The sequence below is a fragment of the Podarcis filfolensis genome, assembly GCF_964270895.1.
Source record: "Podarcis filfolensis genome assembly, chromosome: 17".
NCBI lineage: Eukaryota > Metazoa > Chordata > Lepidosauria > Squamata > Lacertidae > Podarcis > Podarcis filfolensis.
In genome coordinates, this window is record NC_139621.1 from 29,642,434 (window position 1) to 29,662,941 (window position 20,508).

Below are 20,508 nucleotides of genomic sequence, written 5' to 3' on the forward strand. Positions count from 1 at the left end.
AGTCACATCCATTGCTCCACCTACTTTTGCCTCTTGTCATCCCCCCAGTATGGCAGAGGTTTTCAACCTTTTTGAGTTCATGGCATAATAATAATAATAATAATAATAATAATAATAATAATAATAATAATTTATTTATACCCTGCCCATCTGGCTGGGTGTCCCCAGCCACTGGGCGGCTTCCAACACAATATTAAAATAGAGTAATGCATCAAACATTAAAAGCTTCTCTAAACAGGGCTGCCTTCAGATGTCTTCTAAAAGTCTGGTAGTTGTTGCTCTCTTTGACATCTGGTGGGAGGGCGTTCCACAGGGTGGGTGCCACTACCCAGAAAGCCCTCTGCCTGGTTCCCTGTAACTTGGCTTCTCCCAGTGAGGGAACTGCCAGCAGGCCCTCGGAGCTGGACCTCAGTGTCCGGGTAGAACGATGGGCGTGGAGACGCTCCCTTGACCAACTGCATTCTTTCTGCAGCACCCCTGTGGGGCTCAGGGGCCCCCTTGCTTGCAGAGCTGGCAGCCTCTTACCCTTATTCAAACACCTTTCCTTGTGGAGTGTTCCTTCAGTCTCCTCTCCTCTCCCATCTCCTTGAGAGTCGCTGCCACCCCTGGTCTCTGAGCTGCCCCCCCCCACCGCCCCAAAGAGAGGTGTCTCCTCAAACTGCCCCATAAGGGCCTAGGATTTGTCTGTCCATTCCCAACAGCAAGGGCTGGTGGACTGACTGGCTGGGCTCCATTGCCTGCTTGCTTGCCTACTCCTCAGCTCCTGGCAATCAGCACCCCTGGCCAGCCACAGAGGCACCATTCGCCTGCACAGCTTGTAGCCAGAGCTGCTGCAACAAACAGCTGTGCAGCTCTTTGGGCGGTAGAGACACGAGAGGACAGCAGAGGAGGGAGGGAAGGAAGGAAGGAAGGAAGGAAGGAAGGAAGGAAGGAAGGAAAGAAAGAAAGAAAGAAAGAAAGAAAGAAAGAAAGAAAGAAAGAAAGAGGGACAGAGGCCAGTGTTGCCCATGGCACCCTTGACCACCATTCAAGGCACCCCAGGGTGCCACGGCACACTGGTGGAAAACCACTGCACTACGGTAAGCTGTCTTGAGTCCATATCAGGGGAAAAGGAGGGGTTTACACAAATATATAACAATAGCATTGCACAAAAGAGAACATCATCCTTAGGCTGGGAAAGCTAACCCACCCTGTCTTCAAACAACTATCCTCTCCTAGCAAATATATATATATTAAAAGCTCAAGTGGAACACTTCGTTACAAATGTCTACATTGCCACTTTCTCGCAGGGCTGCTTGAAGTATGGGAAGAGGAGCTCCTTGACATGCTCTGTGCCAGCTCAGTAACATTTTCAGGATCTGCACATAAAAACAAGAGGGGAGCAAAATATTACCCTGAACCTTTCTCAACAGCTATAGAAAAGCAGTAAAATCTTATGACAGTCATACGGTTGGTTTTACCATATAACTACCATATACCATCTCATATATCAGTACTGTATCTGTTCATTTCACTTCATTAGCCTCAAGCCTGCTGGTTTGCGAGAAAGTGAGGGGCACTTCCTGTAAGCTACAAACTGATGGGCTTGTGAGGGAGCCTTGCTGCTCAGTGGCACTTTCTTTGTATGCAGAAGTCCCTAATTTTAATCCTTGGCATCTCCCAGCAGAGTTGAGAATATCTCCTATTGGAAACTCTGGAGAAACTCCACCAGCTAGTATAGATTGGGTTCAGACCCTTTGGCCTGCTAGATGTTGCTGGACTACAAACCCCCATCAGCCCTAGTAGCAGTCCTAGTATCTGGTAGTCCATGCCCAATGGCAAGGGATGATGGGAGTTGCAGTTCAACTATGTCTGGAAGGCCCACGTTTCCCACATCTGTACTGAGTTAGGTGGACCAATGGGCTGACTCTGTCTGAGGCAGTTTCCCGATGTTCATTACATTACAAAACCAAGCATCTTTCACAGAAACATTTGGAAGATTCTGTGTTCAGATCCCCCTTGTGAGCTTACTATGGGAAGTTCACATTTCCAAGTTAGCACACAGCCCCTTTGAGTCCACTCCACTCTCTGTTAAGGGGGGTACAGCTTCAGAAGTCATCAACTCCTCCATCAGGACAGGAGGTAGAGATGTGGAACCCATGGTCATCCAGATGTTACTGCTCTCCAACTCTTGTTGTCCCTGACAATGCTGGTCTGGGCTGATAGGGTCTAAGAATATCTGGAGGGCCACAGGTTCTCCATCTCTTCTAGAAGACCTCATCTGAATGCCACACTCTCTTGAAACAACATGGGCTATATTGGACACCTTGCTGCCAGCTATGCCCCTCTGGATTATGCTTAGTGCCCAAGTATCCTGCCACCGGAACAGGCAACTTTCTTACCACTTCAATACATGGCTTTCTCCACCAACCTAACAGGTATGCCACTCTTTGTCTTTCAATATGGCTGTTGCATTTTTATTATAATTACTGCATGTTCCCCAGCTCCTGACTCTATTTGGTTTTGACATTTGCAAAAGATTCCACACCCATCCACACCATACACCAAATCTGACTTACTTGGTCCTTTGTTTTCCCATGCTCATTCCCCAAATGGAAGTTGTCCTTCTCTGTAATGCTAAGCTTACTAGCAAGAAGCCCCCAGTTTCTTTTCCTTGTGGCTATCTCTGTGGCCACCTTAACAAGTTGCAGGTCACTCACTCCTTCTTTATCCTGAATATCTGCAGTGAACTGTAAAAACAAAGTGGATTATTAGAGAACTGCATTCCATGAGTGAGCCACATGGTCTTCGATGGACTCAGCTTCTGGTTAGAACTTTATTCTGATTGGTTAACAACATAAAGTTATATTTTAAATGACCTTGCTAAACCCATTAAAGCATTCTGATTCCATCTATTCTACAGCTTAATTCCTTGGATGTTGTTACAGTACAATCTTGAGACATGTTCCATATGCTCTCCATACAAACAACCCTACCTGCCATTTCTAGACTACTGCATCTCAAGCCCTCGGGTCAGATTAAATGTACTTCAAATAGATACACAAATCAAAAGCAGGCGATTTAGAATTTATACAAAATTGACAATGATCAGAAGCATCCAATTTAGAATTGCACTCTCTCTCACGCGCATCCTTCTGAATTAATTTGATCTTTCAAAAGCCAGACCAATAAGAATGCCATTCAGAAGGCTGCTAAGCCTTGACATTTTGCGGTTCTCTGTATTTAACAGATACGAGCTTTGCAAATATGTGGACTTATTAGAATTCTGGAAAGAGATGTTGACTGTACTCATATTGCTGGTTAGATGCAGAGATATTAAAAGTCCAACAGATATAATCTTGTTACGTGTTATGTATAATACGTCACGTGCATATTCTTTAATGTGGATTGGTAACCACCTTTTCTCCCACAAATTATTATTAAAGAAAAGTGACAAGTTGGGTTTTTTTAAAAGGGAAATCTTAAAAATAAATCATAATGTCTACTTACACTCAGATAAGAAGTAGGATGCTCAATTTGCGTCAGATTTGGAGGTATTATTGGAAAATCTAGGGTAGATTTGACTATTTCTTCTGAAAAGGATAGAACCCAGGCAACAAACATATCTTCAGAGATATACCCTAAGGAGAAAATGTTCTTCTTACATTAATGCTATTTATCTGCAAGACAATGGGTGCCATCCTGTAACTGAAGTTACTAAGTACTCGTCAGTGGCAGCCCCACACAGAGCACATAACTGTAGCCCAGTCTGGAAGTTCCCAAGGCATCATGGATATTCTACTACTAGGGAAGGTTGGTTTTAAAAGGTGCTCTGATCCAAATCTCTTCAGATATTCAGAGCTGGAGAAACGACTCCTAGGAAGAGCAGGACTCCCTATTCACTGAATTGTCAGGGGCAATAGCTGCACATGAGTGCAATGAGGATGGGTACATATTTTTATCTGGAATTGTCATGAATAGGGAAGTCGTGGATGCAGGAAAGCTGTTTGCATATTGGGGTTCTGCATAGAAAATAGCCTCTGGATCACAGAGTAATTTATGTATTTACATAATCTTCACAGAACTCTAGCCCAATGGTTGCCATCAATTTGATTTGAATTAATTTTATAATGAAATGATTTTAGAATGTTGTATTATTTTATTGTTGTTAGCCCGGCTTCAGCTGGGGAGGGTGGGATATAAATAAAAAATTATTATTATTATTATTATTATTATTATTATTATTATTATTATTACTATTTCATACATAAATACTTACTGCAAAATTATGTATGTAAAGAACCAGCAGTGACGGTATATGATGCTTTGGTTTTAAAATAATAAACATGATCTAGCCATAGTTAAGCACTTTTAAGCCCCATTGGTTTCAGTTGGGAGAAAGTGAGTACATTCTTAATTGTCTCATTGGAATTAACAGGAACAGCTTGACTTCAGTTGAGTCATGTAAAAGCAAAATAATCCTGGAAACCACATCTCTTTGCAAACTCCCCCTCATTTCTGTTTGCCACATAACGAAGAATCCACAAGATGGTGCTGTGTCACATCCTTTATGAAAAAAATACATTGTTTTTGATCTTCTTTCAGTCAATTTAAGTTTCCTGTTAACATGGTATCCTACACATCATGGACTCTGGAATGCACATTTCTTCAATCAATATTCTCAAAAAGTCAGCAAACTACCTTGATTGTCTTTATCCAGTTCCTTCAGGAAAGTAGCAGAAAGTTCATCAATGGCACTGCAACTTTGCATAGGATATAAGTCATGCAGCAAACGCCTGAGTTGTTCCTTGCCAACAATGCCAGAGAATAATGTTTGGTATAGTCCTAAGCAAGGGAGATGAAAAACAAACTGGAGGTTATTTTCTAAATCTGCTCCAAATATTTTCCCCGTTTTTATTTTTAGTTAGAATTACTGGCCATTTTGGGGAAGTAAAAAAATCCTGTTGACGTCGTCATCCCCTCCCCCCAAATTACTGATACTTCCACCTTTCAAGATTATTCACATGGGGAATTCGTACCAGTCATGGATTACAGAGTGAACAGGATGATTTTGTGCCATGGATTCCATCTAACAAGTTGCTAGGCAGTAGTGGAGGCTAAAATCTTGTGGATACAGGACTGAAATCTTGGGTCAGATTAAAAAGCCCGTCTAGATCTCTGAACATTTTAGATCAGGGGTCAGCGAACTTTTTCAGCAGGGGGCCGGTCCACTGTCCCTCAGACCTTGGGGTGGGGGGCAGACTATATTTTGGGGTGAGAGGAAATGAATGAATTCCTATGCCCCGCAAATAACCCAGAGATGCATTTTAAATAAAAGCACACATTCTACTCATGTAAAAACATGCTGATTCCCATACCATCCGCGGGCTGGATTTAGAAGGCAATTGGGCCGGATTTGGCCCCTGGGACTTAGTTTGCCTACCCATGGTTTAGATGGGGCAGGAAGTCATAGAAGGGGTGCAATGATGTTAGCCAGCAACCTGGCATCAACAGTCAGGTTCTTTCCACATCACACTATGGAATCTGAAGCAACCAAACAGCACCACCACAGAAACTACTTCTCTCTTGCAAGTAACCAGTTTTAGCAGGAGTTGCCTATTCACCAAGAGGCCACTGTAGACACGGCTTTGGGAGCAGGACAAGGAGGTACAGCAGTGGCAGTGGGTGAATAATTTCTTGGAGACTGGATCTACTGCCCATATGGATCCTGCTGCCCAAGGTGGTCACCTCACCTTGCCTCATGGGTGGGCTGGCCCTGGGTCTAGCCCACAGCCACTCTCTGCATCTCCTCCCTCCTCTGTGGTAGTGGCTTCAATCATGGATTTAATGGGACTTTGGTCTGAGGAAGCAAGGAAAAGAATCTTCTCTTAAGTATATTTATCCAATACCACAAAGACAGAAGAAAGAAGATTTAGCCAAAAAGGGTTCAAGAAGAATTGACTTTGGCCTCAAGGCAAATACAAGCTTAGCATTCACAATATTGTTCTCTGGTGACAATATCAGAATGCCACTTTTATAAAGCTAAACTCCTGTGTACCAATGACACTTACAATCCAGAACACCCTCTGCCCCACCAATTTTGTTAAGGAAAAAAGAAAAGCATGCACTTGGGAAATCAATAAATCTTTAGATGTGCGTCATTATCATTTTTATGAGTTCGGTGAAATCACAGATGCTGTATCCTCTTCATTTGGGATAATTGCATTGTTTGCATGCATCACGGGAATTAGAGTGGAATGATGGTAATTTATTGATTTGAACAAAAGGGCTTACCACTCATGTGGTAAAAACAAACAAAAAGGTATTGGCTGGTTTAAAAGCCAGATGTGCCCCAAAATCCTGTCAATAACTGAAGTTTCTAATAAGCATTGATTTCTTCTTAAGCAAAGCCAATCTGCAAAGGGGGTTCTCTCAAGTTTCCCATGTTGGAGCAAGTTAATTGAGCTAAGGGGCAGGATCTCAAAAGATACAAGAACTGTGTATGATTATTCTTGAGCTCAAACCTGGCACTTTTTCTGTGGGCATGACCAGTGCTATTTTACTAGAAAAGGAGGTGCCAGAACTCACAACGAACACCTCCTTCATTCTCTTAGAATGGCAAAGGCACCCACCTGAGAGGCACCAGAAGTGAGTTCTGGCTGAAAAACACACACCCTAGGCATGGCATTGCTGATGTTGGGAAGGTCACAAGCTGATCTTTAAACCCTAAATGGCCTCGGTCCAGTATACTGTACCTGAAGGAGTGTCTCCACCCCCATCGTTCAGCATGGACACTAAGGTCCAGCGCTGAGGGCCTTCTGGCAGTTCCCTCACTGCAAGAAGTGAGGTTACAGGGAACCAGGCAGAGGGCCTTCTTGGTGGTGGCACCCGTCCTGTGGAACACCCTCCTGTCAGATGTCAAGGAAATAAACAACTATCCGACTTTTAGAAGACATCTGAAGGCAGGGAAGTTTTTAATGTTTGAAGTTTTATTCTGTTTTTAATGTTCTGTTGAAAGCCACCCAGAGTGGCTGGGGAAACCTAGCCAGATGGGCGGGGTAGAAATAAATTATTATTATTATTATTATTATTATTATTATTATTATTATTATTATTATTATTATAACAGGGCTAGCTAGTAATAGGAGATAAGCCATGAAAGCTTGGCCTCTGGGATGTTCTTCCATTCCCCTTCTAAGATCAACATTCTAAGAAGGAAGGAAAGTACATTTGTGTTTTGAGTTTGTTCCCTTCAAAGAAATCAAGCAGGTAACTCTGGCCTGACTGAGCTTAAACCTTTTCAGTTGTTGTTTATTTTCTGGAGACATAAGGGGAAACATACAGGCAATATTCAACCCAATTGCTCAATAAGAAGTAACCCTGCTTCATCATTTCAGTGTTCTGAAAATGATAACAAAGGCCCTAGCATGATAGAAAGGCATTCGTTTTTTTAAATTTTATTTTAAAATGGTTTGCAAGTAACTTTAACACACAGTGGTGGATCCAAAGTAAGAAAACTGTACTTCATTCCCATTGAGATCATTGGGCCAAGTGAGCCATGATGTAAGTAAGCTCCATTGATGTCAATGGAAACTAAGAGAAATTAAAATGCAGTGTGATCAGCTCTCTGTTTACTCATGAGTATTCTTTCCTTTCTATTAATTGCTTTATTCAGCTGCCCAAATCTTCCAGCGTCGCTAAACTGTTGCCATACTCCCAAGCTTCTCTTTTCTATTTCTCTCCCCCACAGCTCAGTTTTCTTCATTGAAAAACAGCCTTCAGCAGAGGATATCTAGATTACTGAAGTGTGAATCTCCCTGCAAGCCTGGCAGTAATCCAAAATTCCTATTAATTTGGAATATAAGAGTCAATTTCATGGTTTAAGTCTCATGATGCAAGCCCACATTTCAACGCTGGTCAGAGATACCAGGCTGTGTCGCAAATACTGCGGACTAATGCTCTGCTCTACTCAGAAATGCTGGGCCTTGCCGACAAACCTTATCAGGGATTCTCAAATAGCCACTCTATAGAATCAAGCAATGCCTAACAGTGACTGATGAATCTATTTTTGATGCCATTATTCTGTGACCAGAGTTAGTACAGTCGGGCTGATGAATTTTTATTCGGACGTCAGCTGCTAGCTACACATCTGAATAATTCTTCAGCCTGCAGGAAAGATGCATTAGTATCTGTCATGGCCCTTGGGGGGCTCTGTAGCTATCTGTTTTTGTTGCTGTTTCATTGTCACAGATTTGCAAGAATCCAAGCAAGCTTCATCTTATTCCAAGAGAAAAGAAAACAGTCACAGAATCTAGCACCCCAAAACTACAAAAGTGTTATTACTGAGGTGGATCCTCGCTGCACCTTGTGGTGATCACACAGAGTCCCTGGACGTTTGATCCCTGTGCCACCACTGTGATTGCTTTCTTCACTGCCACTAACCCATTTCTCTCGGGTACACACAGAGTCTTAGACAGTTGTTAACATTAACAAATAATCAAGTTTATTTTATAGGCATGAACAAGTTTATGGTTTCAGTTAATTTTTCTTGGCAGTTTCTTAATCTTATTTACTGACCTATATGTTCCTAACAACTTCAAACCGATTATCCCAACTATCTATCTGACTCCACCTAACAGTTCCTCTCTCTCTCACAACACAACTCAACCAACCCACAGACTTATTCTCCCTCTTCCTTCTCCAACTCCAACTAACTCTAACTCCTCCTATCAGTTTCTCTCTGGCCAATCACTTCACACTCATTTAACCCTTTCCTTATGACCCACCTAGGAGGCAAACACCATACTCCTTAACATTTCCCCATCAAGCATCTAGTGCGGCTGTTAACAATTTGATAACCAAGAACATCCTAGTCTGATCTATCACCCACGTCTGGATCAATAGCTGCAGCAAACAGCTTCAAACACAGTCATGGGTCCCTAAAGCATGCAAGCCGCACAGCAACGACCCTTGCTAAAAAGAAAGAAGTAGAAATCCTGAATTCTAGTCCCTACCATTCCTTCATTAATATGTTTTCCTGTCAATGATGGTGATGTGAGGTCTTTAATATATCATTTAATATCTTCAGACTCACTGCTTCAGTACATGAAAGTTTAAAGCCCTACGGACATGTTCTAGAATGAAGTGAACCACTCATAAGTCTTTGACGCTGACCTAGCTAGGAAGATCCAGGTGTCTTCTTATTATATGTTGATATATGAGGAGAAATGCACCAAAATTGAGTGAATATATGGTATAGGAGGAACTAGTATAGTGGTACCTCGGGTTAAGAACTTAATTCATTCCAGAGGTCCGTTCATAACCTGAAACTGTTCTTAACCTGAGGTACCACTTTAGCTAATGGGGCCTCCTGCTGCTGCAGCACCACTGCCATGCGATTTCTGTTCTCATCCTGAAGCAAAGTTCTTAACCCGAGGTACTATTGGTCACTGGAAGGACAGATCCTGAAGCAGAGGCTCCAATACTTTGGCCACCTCATGAGAAGAGAAGACTCCCTGGAAAAGACCCTGATGTTGGGAAATACTGAGGGCACAAGGAGAAGGGGACGACAGAGGACGAGATGGTTGGACAGTGTTCTCGAAGCTACCAACATGAGTTTGACCATGCTGCGGAAGGCAGTGGAAGACAGAAGTGCCTGGCGTGCTCTGGTCCATGGGGTCACGAAGAGTTGGACACGACTAAACAACAACAACAACTATTTCTGGGTTAGCGGAGTCTGTAATCTGAAGCGTCTGTAACCCGAGGTACCACTGTACTAGACATATTTACTTGGGCAGGAGTGGGGAAACTCAGGCTCAGGAGTCAAATGCCCTTTGTATCTGCCACTCATGACTCTTCCCAGGCCACACTCCTGGTGGGCCCTGCTTTGCTCCTTGATTGTTTCTGTCTGGCTAGAATGTCTCATCTCATCGAGTCATAGAGTTGGAAAGGACCCCGAGGGTCATCTAGTCCCAGTGGCATTGCTGGCAACATCAACCCTGCCATCTGGGAATCCCTTGCAGATGACCACAGTGCCTGGAGACAGGCAGTAAAGTTGTGTAAACAAAGTAGTGGCCAGAGCAGAAAGGACCGCTGGGAGGAGAGCAGAGAGAAGGAACGCTGTGATGCATCTGCAGCAGCATAACTGGATACCTTCATCTGCCCCAGCTGCAACAAAGCATCTCTCCCATATCAGTCTCTACAGCCACAGCAGGCGCTGCAAGTGTCCAACAGCTTGAACTCACCCCAAAAGGCACACTCCTCCACTGTCTCCCAAGACAGATGGATGCCCGCAAATTACCGTATTTTTTGCTCCATAAGACACACTTTTTCCTACCTAAAAAGTAAGGGGAAATGTCTGTGCGTCTTATGGGGCGAATGTGTAGTCGATCGCTGGCTCCGTTTCCGGCCCCGTCCCCTTGCCCAGGCCTCCATTGTTGAATGTTCTGCAGATGGAGGCTGTTTCTTTCCCCAGTGACATGTGACTGGCTGATTAGATAATCTGTCTGGAAATTGTAGAAATGGCTCACTTTCCTTTCCTAAAGAAGCTGCAGAACTGTTAGCTGAACCCCATAAAAACAGGATTTTTTCCGTTTGCAAAGTAAGCTCAACAGCTTTGAGCTGATCCTCAAAAAAAAAGGCTTTTCCCCTTTGCAAAAGAAGCTGCACAACTTTGAGCTGATCCTTAAAAAACCGGGGCTTTCCCTCTTTCCTACTCTAAAAACTAGGTGCATCTTATGGTCAGTCTTATGGAGAGAAAAATACAGTATTTATATACTGAGTACTGTAAAATCTATATTTATGCTATTTTTCTCTCATATACCTACCATGTCCATAACATCTGTGTGTTTTGTTTGTTTGTTTTTCCTCTTTTTCTAAGATGTATATCTGCTGAATCTTTTTATTTTTTTAATGACAGAGCCACCCATTTCTACTCACAACAACTCTGTAATGTAGGTTAGGTGGAGAAGCAATTGTGGGCTCATGGTCACCCAATGAGCTTTGTAGCTGAGTGGGGATTTGGTCTTCCAGCATCTAGTCCAACACACTAAGTAGTCATTGGACCACACTGGCTCTCAAATGAAGTTTGATGGTTAGGCTTATAAGGAAAGACATGATCCTTCAGATATCCCAGTTCTAAGCCACTTAGGGCTTTACATGTCATAACCTATAGAAATCACAAAACAACTGAAGTTACTCCTAAGAAATTCACGTCCATATTTTTCAATCAAAGCTCCTTTCTCCCATGACTGTAGGCGAAATAATTTTAGAAAATGCTGTGAGATAAGAACTGGATTACAGTCTTTTGTTTCACAGAGAAGACCAAGCCCCTTAGAGCTATATCATTTCTGTAAAGCATTGGGTGTGTGCCTGGGGCTGGAGTTTTGAGAAGAAAGGAGCAGTTATTCCTGTTTGGTTGTTTTTAAACAAAATGATTTAATAGCAATAATAGTCGTTCCAGCAAAGGATTGTCCAGCAGCCAGCTGGAGGTAATAGCCCAAAACAAAGCAAAATTCCAGAATATCAGTTTCCCCCATCTGGCCATTAATCTGCAGGAAATGCACTGTGTGCTGTAATTGCTTTAATTAATCAAATGAACTCTGCACTTCAAAACTGGTATTCCTGGGTTTTTCAATTGAGACAGCTAATCCCATCAGGTATTTCAAAAGCAAAACCTTTCAGCACTTCTTCACTCCTTCCAAGCCTGGGTAATGAATCAATAATTTCATTTTGAATGCAGAGCAGCTGAACGTGGGCAACAGATTTATACCTACAGCAATGTGATGCCTGAGTATAATGTTATTCAACCTGTTTCTTGGATTTCCCAAGAAGGCTAATCCAATAGAATGTATCATTAACCAACTACAGGAGGAGACCCTCCCTGGAGCTTGAAGAGGACCTCTGTAAAGTAGAACACATAGTCACCTTACAGGGCAGCAGGGGAGAAGAGAGGATGATAATTTCATGAACTAAGATTACCATTTTAGGATCCAGCCCCATGCCTAGGAAAGATAGTTGATGTATAAAACCATTCTGATAAAAGTCCTGATCTAAATCTACAGCAGAATGGACTAAAACAACCTAATGCAATACACATGAGAAAGTGAGTAAACCCTGAACTACAAGCCAGTAATGAATTAGTATGCAAAAAGCAAGTAAACTAGAAAATCCTGTGGCTTCAATCTCTACTCACTCATCTGGAAGGAAGTCCCATTGAAATAAATGGGACCTGTGTCTGAAAACCTGTAGATGCCATCAAAAAGTAAATGGCATTTTCCATTGCGTGCTGAGGTCCCCCAAAACACCCCTACCCCAATAACTCACACATCACTCATAAATTTTTGTTTAAGGTTTTTGGCATAGTTTTGGCCACAACTTTATTAAACATACAAATTGTGAGTGGTTGCTTAGGCATTGGTTATGACTAGCTGTCCCCCCCGCCTTGGGGGACAGCACTGACTCCCGGATTCCAGCGAGAGCCAGTGTGGAGGAACAAGATCAGGGATAACTGGAGCTGCGACACAGACCCTCAGCTTCTCCCCGCATGCTCCCAGGAGCTTACGCGGCCCGCACCCGATTCCAGGGGTTTGGACGAGAGGATGGTAAGCCCCTGAATTCCTTTAACAGAATTCCCATGCAGCAGCAGCATTGGAGGGGCAGGCACAGCCAATCCATACCCCTCCACCAACCAATTTAAACCAATGCCTAACCGCCTTGCTTAGGCATTGGTTATGACTAGCTGTCCCCCCCGCCTTGGGGGACAGCACTGACTCCCGGATTCCAGCGAGAGCCAGTGTGGAGGAACAAGATCAGGGATAACTGGAGCTGCGACACAGACCCTCAGCTTCTCCCCGCATGCTCCCAGGAGCTTACGCGGCCCGCACCCGATTCCAGGGGTTTGGACGAGAGGATGGTAAGCCCCTGAATTCCTTTAACAGAATTCCCATGCAGCAGCAGCATTGGAGGGGCAGGCACAGCCAATCCATACCCCTCCACCAACCAATTTAAACCAATGCCTAACCGCCAACCTTACAAGTTGTGACGATTTGCTACGCAGTAGGCAAAAACCAAATGGCACACACTAATCAGCCAAATGGAAAAATTCCTACCAGGCCCCCGCACCAAGGCGGACGACCCCATGATAGGCATAGCAAGGTCAAAGCACAAGCCCAAAAGGGAGGGCGGGCGGGTGATCCGGTTCCCACATTGAAAGAGAAAGCAGCTTGCTGTGAACCTTGTTTAAATAACCTGTTCCCACCCCCAAATTGGCAACATCCATTTTATCCCAGCAACTCAAACAGCCAATCCTTGCCAGGCCCCTCTATCTTATACTGCCTGGCAACTATGGGGTGTCTTGCTAGGCCCCATCCGCAACACGTGCTCTCCTTTAGTGAGAACACGCTTTCCAAGAGTCACAAGACACAACTTTTCATGAATACTAAACTACAGAGAAAATTGATAGTGATCCCTGGAGAACAAAATACTGGATAGAAGAATATCCCCCGACAACACGACAAAACTACCACACACGACTGCTTCTGTATAATCATCCCACACAAGCAAGCAAACCTCCCTGGACTTGACCGGAGCTCGGCTGATTTACAAACGCAAAGCCCATATCTTACTCAGACTCTTAGTCTGCCAATAGGTTGCAGACTGCAGTACTGAAATAGCCAAACATTCATTCTCATTTGCAGCACAGGGCATTTGCTCATTTGATGTCCCAGGCCATAAACTTGTCCACAAGGAGGCGGGAATTGGGCTACAACCAATATGGGTGCAACCACCTATACAAATCTTCATTGTTGAATAGATAGGTCTTTTTCCTCTGCTCTTTCTTCCAAGGCTCTGCCTTGCTGTGAATTCAATTCATTCATTCATTCATTTATTTTTGTCATAATATAGTGCCTGCTTGGTCTATTCTGCATGGTCTCTGATCTGGTTTCTTTTGTTTGGGCCAGAAGACAACCTTGTAGAAGATTCTTTAAGTACTTAGAACATAAGAAGAGCCTACTGGATCAAGCCAATGGCCCATCAAGTCTAGCATCCAGCTCTCACAGTAGCCAACTAGATGTCTATAGGAAGCCAGTAAGAAGGATCTGAGCAAAACAGCAACTGAGACTTCCTGCTTCTTGTGGAGATGGACCATAGCCATCAAAGCTAGCAGCCTTTGATGGATGACAAACACATTTATTTGAGTTGTGATGGTGTCATGACGAAAGCCACAATTCTGGAAGATGCTTCCATAAAGAAGAAAAAATGAATCTCTTGAAATGTTTAGATTGTTTTCAACCTTCTTTACTGCTCTGATAACAATAAGGACTTGTGATATAACACACATCAGACAGAGTTTTATACATTAATAGCACATTCTGCAATTACATTCCTAATCAATGCAGAGAATACAATAGGTGGCTTTTATTTTTTAAAAAAACTAGTTTTGTGAGTAAAATATCAGTCTTAATCATTTCCCCAGTTATTATTTCCTCAAGAACGTTAACCCTTGATTGGGTATCATATAGATTCATCGTAATGACTGTTGGATAAATCTGTCAATTTAAGCTTCACTCAGTTTCTTATTTTCCCAGTCTTGTTCAGTTCTCCATATTTCCACATTCGATTGTGATTTGTTTTTAAAACTCTTGAAAATTCACCAGCATTTTAGGGTGAATTTTTTTCCTTATGTACACAGGTTCTGCCTAATATACATATTTTTTGCAAAGTGCATAATGTAATGCATTTTTGTGTTATTTTCATCTATTTCTGCATTTTTATGCAAACTTTCCCCTAGTAAATGCATATTTGTGCACATTACTTTGTGTACAAAATTCAGAGATATGCAAAGTTCAAAGGATGGCTCCATTTTGGTTCATGCACTGTTTCAGAAAGTGTGAATATGGCAGGTTCCCCTCAAAATGCAAATTGAAATGGATTTCTCCTCCCTCCTTAGATATGACATGAATGGATCTCTCAGTAGCCTAACCTTATTATATGTTTAACAGCGGTAAGAAGGAAAGGAAAAAGTCTAAAGGCATATCTGCTTCTTAAGTATATTCCAGCTGTTATCTTACCCAGCTAGGGACAGTATCTTAACATTTGTTGTGACAGCAAATAAGAGCTCAAGATCAGATGCCAGCATACTCTACAAGGATAATACTGTGCCGTGCAAGGCCTCTGTCGAATGTGTCAGCAGATAGTGTCTACTGCAAGATTTAACACTGAAACTAACGGAATGTTGTGCTTAAGAGCAATTGAATAAACAGAGAGGACTAATATAAATCCTGGAATTATGTCTTACCTTTTACTTTAGTCTCCAAGCTGCTTTTAGATAGCCATGACAAAGCATTACAGTAAGTCTGGAATGTTAACTGGTCACCATCCGTGACAGGAATTTGCTTTAACAGCTGAAACAAACAGACAAACTTATTCAAAACCAAGGAGATAAATGATTTCTCTATCTTAAATACAGTGGTACCTCGGGTTCCATATGCTTCAGGTTACATACGCTTCAGGTTACAGACTCCGCTAACCAAGAAATAGTGCTTCAGGTTAAGAACTTTGCTTCAGGATGAGAACAGAAATTGTGCTCCGGCGGCGCAGCAGCAGCAGGAGGCCCCATTAGCTAAAGTGGTGCTTCAGGTTAAGAATAGTTTCAGGTTAAGAACGGACCTCCGGAACGAATTAAGTACTTAAACCAAGGTACCACTGTATTTTTCTCCCTAAATTTCCATGCAGGGCCAGCCATAACATTAGGCATAGTGAGGCAATCGCCTCAAATGACAGGTGTTTATGGGGCGGCGGCAGCAGCCATCCCAACAACTCTTCCTGAGCCCCCTATTTGATCTCCTCTGTCAGAAGACACAGCTATATGTGCCACACGGGCTGTCTACCTTCCTGAACCCCAAAATATTAGCAAAAGTGGAGATTAGTACTGAGCGATCCATTGTGTATTGATGACATTGTTTTCCATGCAGAGCAAGACGCTCATTGCAATACAAATATCTGCATTCTCCATTGGTTACATGCTTAGGATTGATGAACCCAGTTTTTGCTATAGTACACATATAACTAACAATTAAGTTCCTTATTTTGGAGATTTATAGCATCATCACTGTGTAAGATTGAGAATGAAAACAATATCTGCTAATTTCTTCTATGTGAAGTGACTGGCAGCAGCTTTGACTGTTGCACCAATTATGCTTTGCACATATCTATTTTAAGAGTACAGGACATACATTCCCCTTGCCACAGGAGGGAGCACTAGAATCAAATTTTAAGCAAGCAACATTTCCTGCCTCTTTGCTTCCTTTCATTAAATAGGTTAAACAAATATATTAAAAAGCACCAGGCAGCCAACTGTAACTGACTTCAAAACATAATTATTTATATTACTTGCCAATTAACAGCTCTTTGTTCTCTTAAAGACTCATCATGTTTCAGAATATAAAAATATGGTTACTTATACGTCTTAATTTTTCATCCCACCTTTCTTCCAAGGATTCCAAAAATTGTAGAATTGGAAGGGTCATTGAGGGTCATCTAGTCCAACCCTGTGCAATGCTGGAATCTTGCATTATTTTCTCCCCCCCCCAATATTTAATCTTCACAACAACCCTCCAAGGTTGGTTAAGCTGAGAGGATAAAAACCAAAACAAAAGTGTTGTTTCTACAGCAGCAGGCACATAGGAACAGGGGAGAGAGAATCACTGCTTTCTCATATAAAATATTGATTCTATAGATTGGTTGCTATGCACATTTCTAACACGCTCTTCCTTGGGGGGTCACTGCTGAACAATACTTATAATATATCATCTGGATGATGTGCTGTAACTATTCTTCAGAAATTGCCCCTGAGAGAGAACTCGAGTTTAAAGTCTCCAATATATAGAATAAATATTCCTTATCATTAATCAGCGGTTTCCCTGTTTCTTTTGTTCCACTTTCAACCGCCAACCACAAATCTTCCCATTCTTAATCTGTGGAATGAAGGCAAAAACTTTTATGCCTTCGGCCACATGTGTTTTGTCCTGGCTGCCAATATATAGTAGGCTTACAGTTCCAAGTTTTTAACGATGCGTAACGATTAGTGGAGGTTCTTCTCATATTTGCAAGACCTTTTGCATCGCACACATTCCTGCAACTGGGTTCTGTGAACAGCTAGGTCTGTGAGTAGCGAGCAAATTTCTAAGGAATGTTCAGGGATGAGGGCTGACTTACCGTACCTTCAGAGGGCCAAGAATCTCCATGGAAACACCATGGAGGACCAGACTGGCAAAGGAGGAGAAACCATTGCTGGAACAAACCCCAGAAGGCAATGAGGTTGATAAGTCTTGATGGCTGTGATGAACAACCAGCAAGACTTTTTCACATTTTTATTATTCTTTTAAGGAGGGGGAATACTGTCCTTGATCACCTTGTCTGTGAAGTAAGCTAACCCCCCACTTCAGTCCCTGAAATTCTTAGAAAATTCTCCTGCTCAGTCACAGTTTGGAGACGGGTTTTCTTTCCATTTCGCTATTAGTTTGACCAAAAATATTAGGCTGGCTGTAATAAAAAAAATGTACTATTTTCATACTTTCATTGCAATTAGGTTCTCCCAAAAGACGTTCTATCTGTTGCAGAAATTCCACTTGTGAAGTGCAAGCATATTGTTTATTGCCTCATAAATAAACCTTTGTCTATATAGAGATATATGTTTATTTTCATAGAACATTGTCTATTTTACAGTGCGTTTTTAAAATAAAAATAATAATATTGTAACCCACCCTGGAACCTTATGGTGAAGGGTGGGTAAGAAATCTAATAAATATCATATTTTTCTTGGCTTCCACTGCAAATGTTCTCCTGTGGGGCATCCAGGGCCAAGCAAGGATTTCCCCCCTCCTTGGACAAATCCCTGTTTAAAATCCCCAAGAAAACTTTCTTTAAAAAGCAGGAAGTGGAAGTGTTATCAAAGCATTTAGTCCAATAGATGCAAGCATTCAAGCTGTATGATCTCTGTCAGAGCTGCCCGAGATCCCAGCTCACAAAGGACCAACGCGGCTTCATTGTTAAGTACGAAAGTCTTTATTGAAGTTCAGTTTCACTTCCACAGCCGCAGCGTGCAGCTCTACGTCTCAAACTCTAGACCGCTGAAGCTCCATCTGAATCTCCTCCCCCCAGACACCAGTTTAAGACTCTAGCCTTGCTCCACCTCTTCCTCTGCTCTTTCCTCCTCTGGTTCCGCCTGTCCGTCGGGGTCTCGCCCTTTCTAGACTCTTCTGACGCTGATTCCCCTGAGTCTTCCCCCTCCCTCCGGCGGGCTTTAGGAGCTGGTTCCCAATCCGGGTCTCCTGCTGTCCCTCGCGCCTGTACATTTGAACTTGGCGCGCACGCCCAGCCGGCAACTTTCCTCCTGACCGTTTCACTGCTGCTGTCACTACTTCCCCCTTCGGGGAGGCTAGCTGCAACTGACCTCCCTTCCGTTCCCCCACTCTCCGATGGAGGCGTGGTCAGCCCTGACTCATCTTCTCTCCCCTCTGGAGGAGACGCTGGTCCTGACACATGTGACTCTTCCCCCCCACTACGCTCTGGTGGGGAAACTGGTCCTGATCCCCCGCTGCTGCTTTGGGGGTCCCCGCTGGCTCCTTGTTTCTGGTGCGTCCCCCCTGGGACCCCCCTTGCCCTGACCATCGGCGCCCCCTTCTGGGAATCTTCTGATTCGCTGGAGAAGCTCATGGAATCTCTCGGGTCACTGTCATACTCCCCTACGCTGCCCTCGGATTCTTCCCCTTCGCTCTCCATTTCCTCTCTCCCCTGTGCTCCTGCTCCCGAGCCCCTGACAATCTCATTCAAAACATAAAAGAAAACAAGACTTTTTTTATTTAAAAAAACTAAATTCCACCCTGTTGGAGTCGAATGGAGGACATGAGTACCACATGCCTGCCACTTTAATAGAGTCTAAGAGTCTCTAGGAGGTGGACAACAATTCTCCATCTTTTTCAAGGACGTGATCAGAGAACAAAAAGCAGGACTAGGACTGTGACCACAGAATTCCAAGTAGAAGCTTGAATCTGAATTCCCCTGGAATGAAGAATTCAGCCCTGAAACAACGAAAGCCTTTGGGAAAAGGTGACTGCCCACCTCTTATGGCAGGAGCTAATCTTGCAAGTCCGCAGAGATGGCGAGAAGGGAAGCTTGTGCAAAGCGAACAAGGGAAGCTTATTCAAAGATAAAGATTCCATTCTCTATATTACACGCATTTGGTTTGAATGAAATACGGTAAAATGTTGAGCCATTAGCTAAGTCAGGAAGGCTTACATCTTCCTAAGGTTGTCTAGGTGACAACAGAACACAAACGAGAAGAAGGATGCACACAGTTTCCTGGCTCCCAAACTGGCTGTTGAGCTCTATAGTAGCCATGACAAGCAGGCCAGGATCATAACATTGTTGTTGTTGTTGTTGTTGTTGTTGTTGTTGTTGTTGTTTAGTCGTTTAGTCGTGTCCGACTCTTCGTGACCCCATGGACCAAGAGCATGCCAGGCACTTCTATCTTCCACTGCCTCCCGCAGTTTGGTCATACTCATGCTGGTAGCTTCAAAAACACTATCCAACCATCTCGTCCTCTGTCGTCCCCTTCTCCTTGTGCCCTCCATCTTTCCCAGCATCAGGGTCTTTTCCAGGGAGTCTTCTCTTCTAATGAGGTGACCAAAGTATTGGAGTCTCAGCTTCAGGATCTGTCCTTCCAGTGAGCACTCAGGGCTGATTTCCTTCAGAATGGAAAGGTTTGATCTTCTTGCAGTCCATGGGTCTCTCAAGAGTCTCCTCCAGCACCATAATTCAAAAGCATCAATTCTTTGGCGATCAGCCTTCTTTATGGTCCAGCTCTCACTTCCATACATCACTACTGGGAAAACCATAGCTTTAACTATACGGACCTTTGTTGGCAAGGTGATGTCTCTGCTTTTTAACATATACCCTTCATAACATCATAACATATACCCTTTCTAATCTAATGCTATTTGAAGGAGGTAAAGAGGTAAGTCTCGTCTCATGTCATTGTAGTTCATGTGTGGCTTGGCTTATTCTCTGTTGCAATGCAAGCAACTGTTCACTATCGCAAAGTGAAATTCACAATTTCTGCATGTCAGAAATAAGAATGGTCCTTTCCCTAGTAAACAAACTCTCTGTGTTTGTTGGACTTTGTTCTTTCACAGCAGACGGAATCCTGTTGAAACCCCTTGAGGCTGTAACATCTTATAAATATACAATTGATCCAACAGCTTTGAAACGCTGTTGCTCTTCTTCATGACCTTGATTTGCGGCAGGTTTATGGAATTATGAACCTGTGGAAAAGTTCAACTATGTTATTTCCAATATCTTTGTTTTCAATTGCAGGGTGGATCTGTAGGCTGATTGGCTCTGGAGCTTTTCTGTATCTCTAGAAAGAAACAACTTCTTGGCTTCACAGACAGCAAAGCAATTATAAATTCCTCAGACTCTAATTAAAAACCAGATAGGTTTCCAAAACACTATTAAAGACACACTAGG

General features: G+C 43.0%; 1 protein-coding gene across 2 annotated transcripts in view; it reads right to left on the reverse strand.

Moving 5' to 3' along the window:
* Positions 1-118: 118 nt before the first annotated feature.
* The window catches only part of LOC310752810 (uncharacterized protein), a 36,994-nt gene continuing 16,604 nt past the window's right edge, over positions 119-20,508 (reverse strand). For both annotated transcript variants that reach the window (XM_083593869.1, XM_083593870.1), the window contains 5 exons: positions 15,278-15,383; positions 4,681-4,824; positions 3,490-3,620; positions 2,559-2,729; positions 119-1,358 (listed from right to left, as the gene is read on the reverse strand). In XM_083593869.1, the coding sequence (XP_083449995.1) occupies positions 1,233-1,358; positions 2,559-2,729; positions 3,490-3,620; positions 4,681-4,824; positions 15,278-15,383 (678 nt within the window). In that variant the 3' untranslated portion in view covers positions 119-1,232. The remainder of the gene's footprint in view (positions 1,359-2,558; positions 2,730-3,489; positions 3,621-4,680; positions 4,825-15,277; positions 15,384-20,508) is intronic.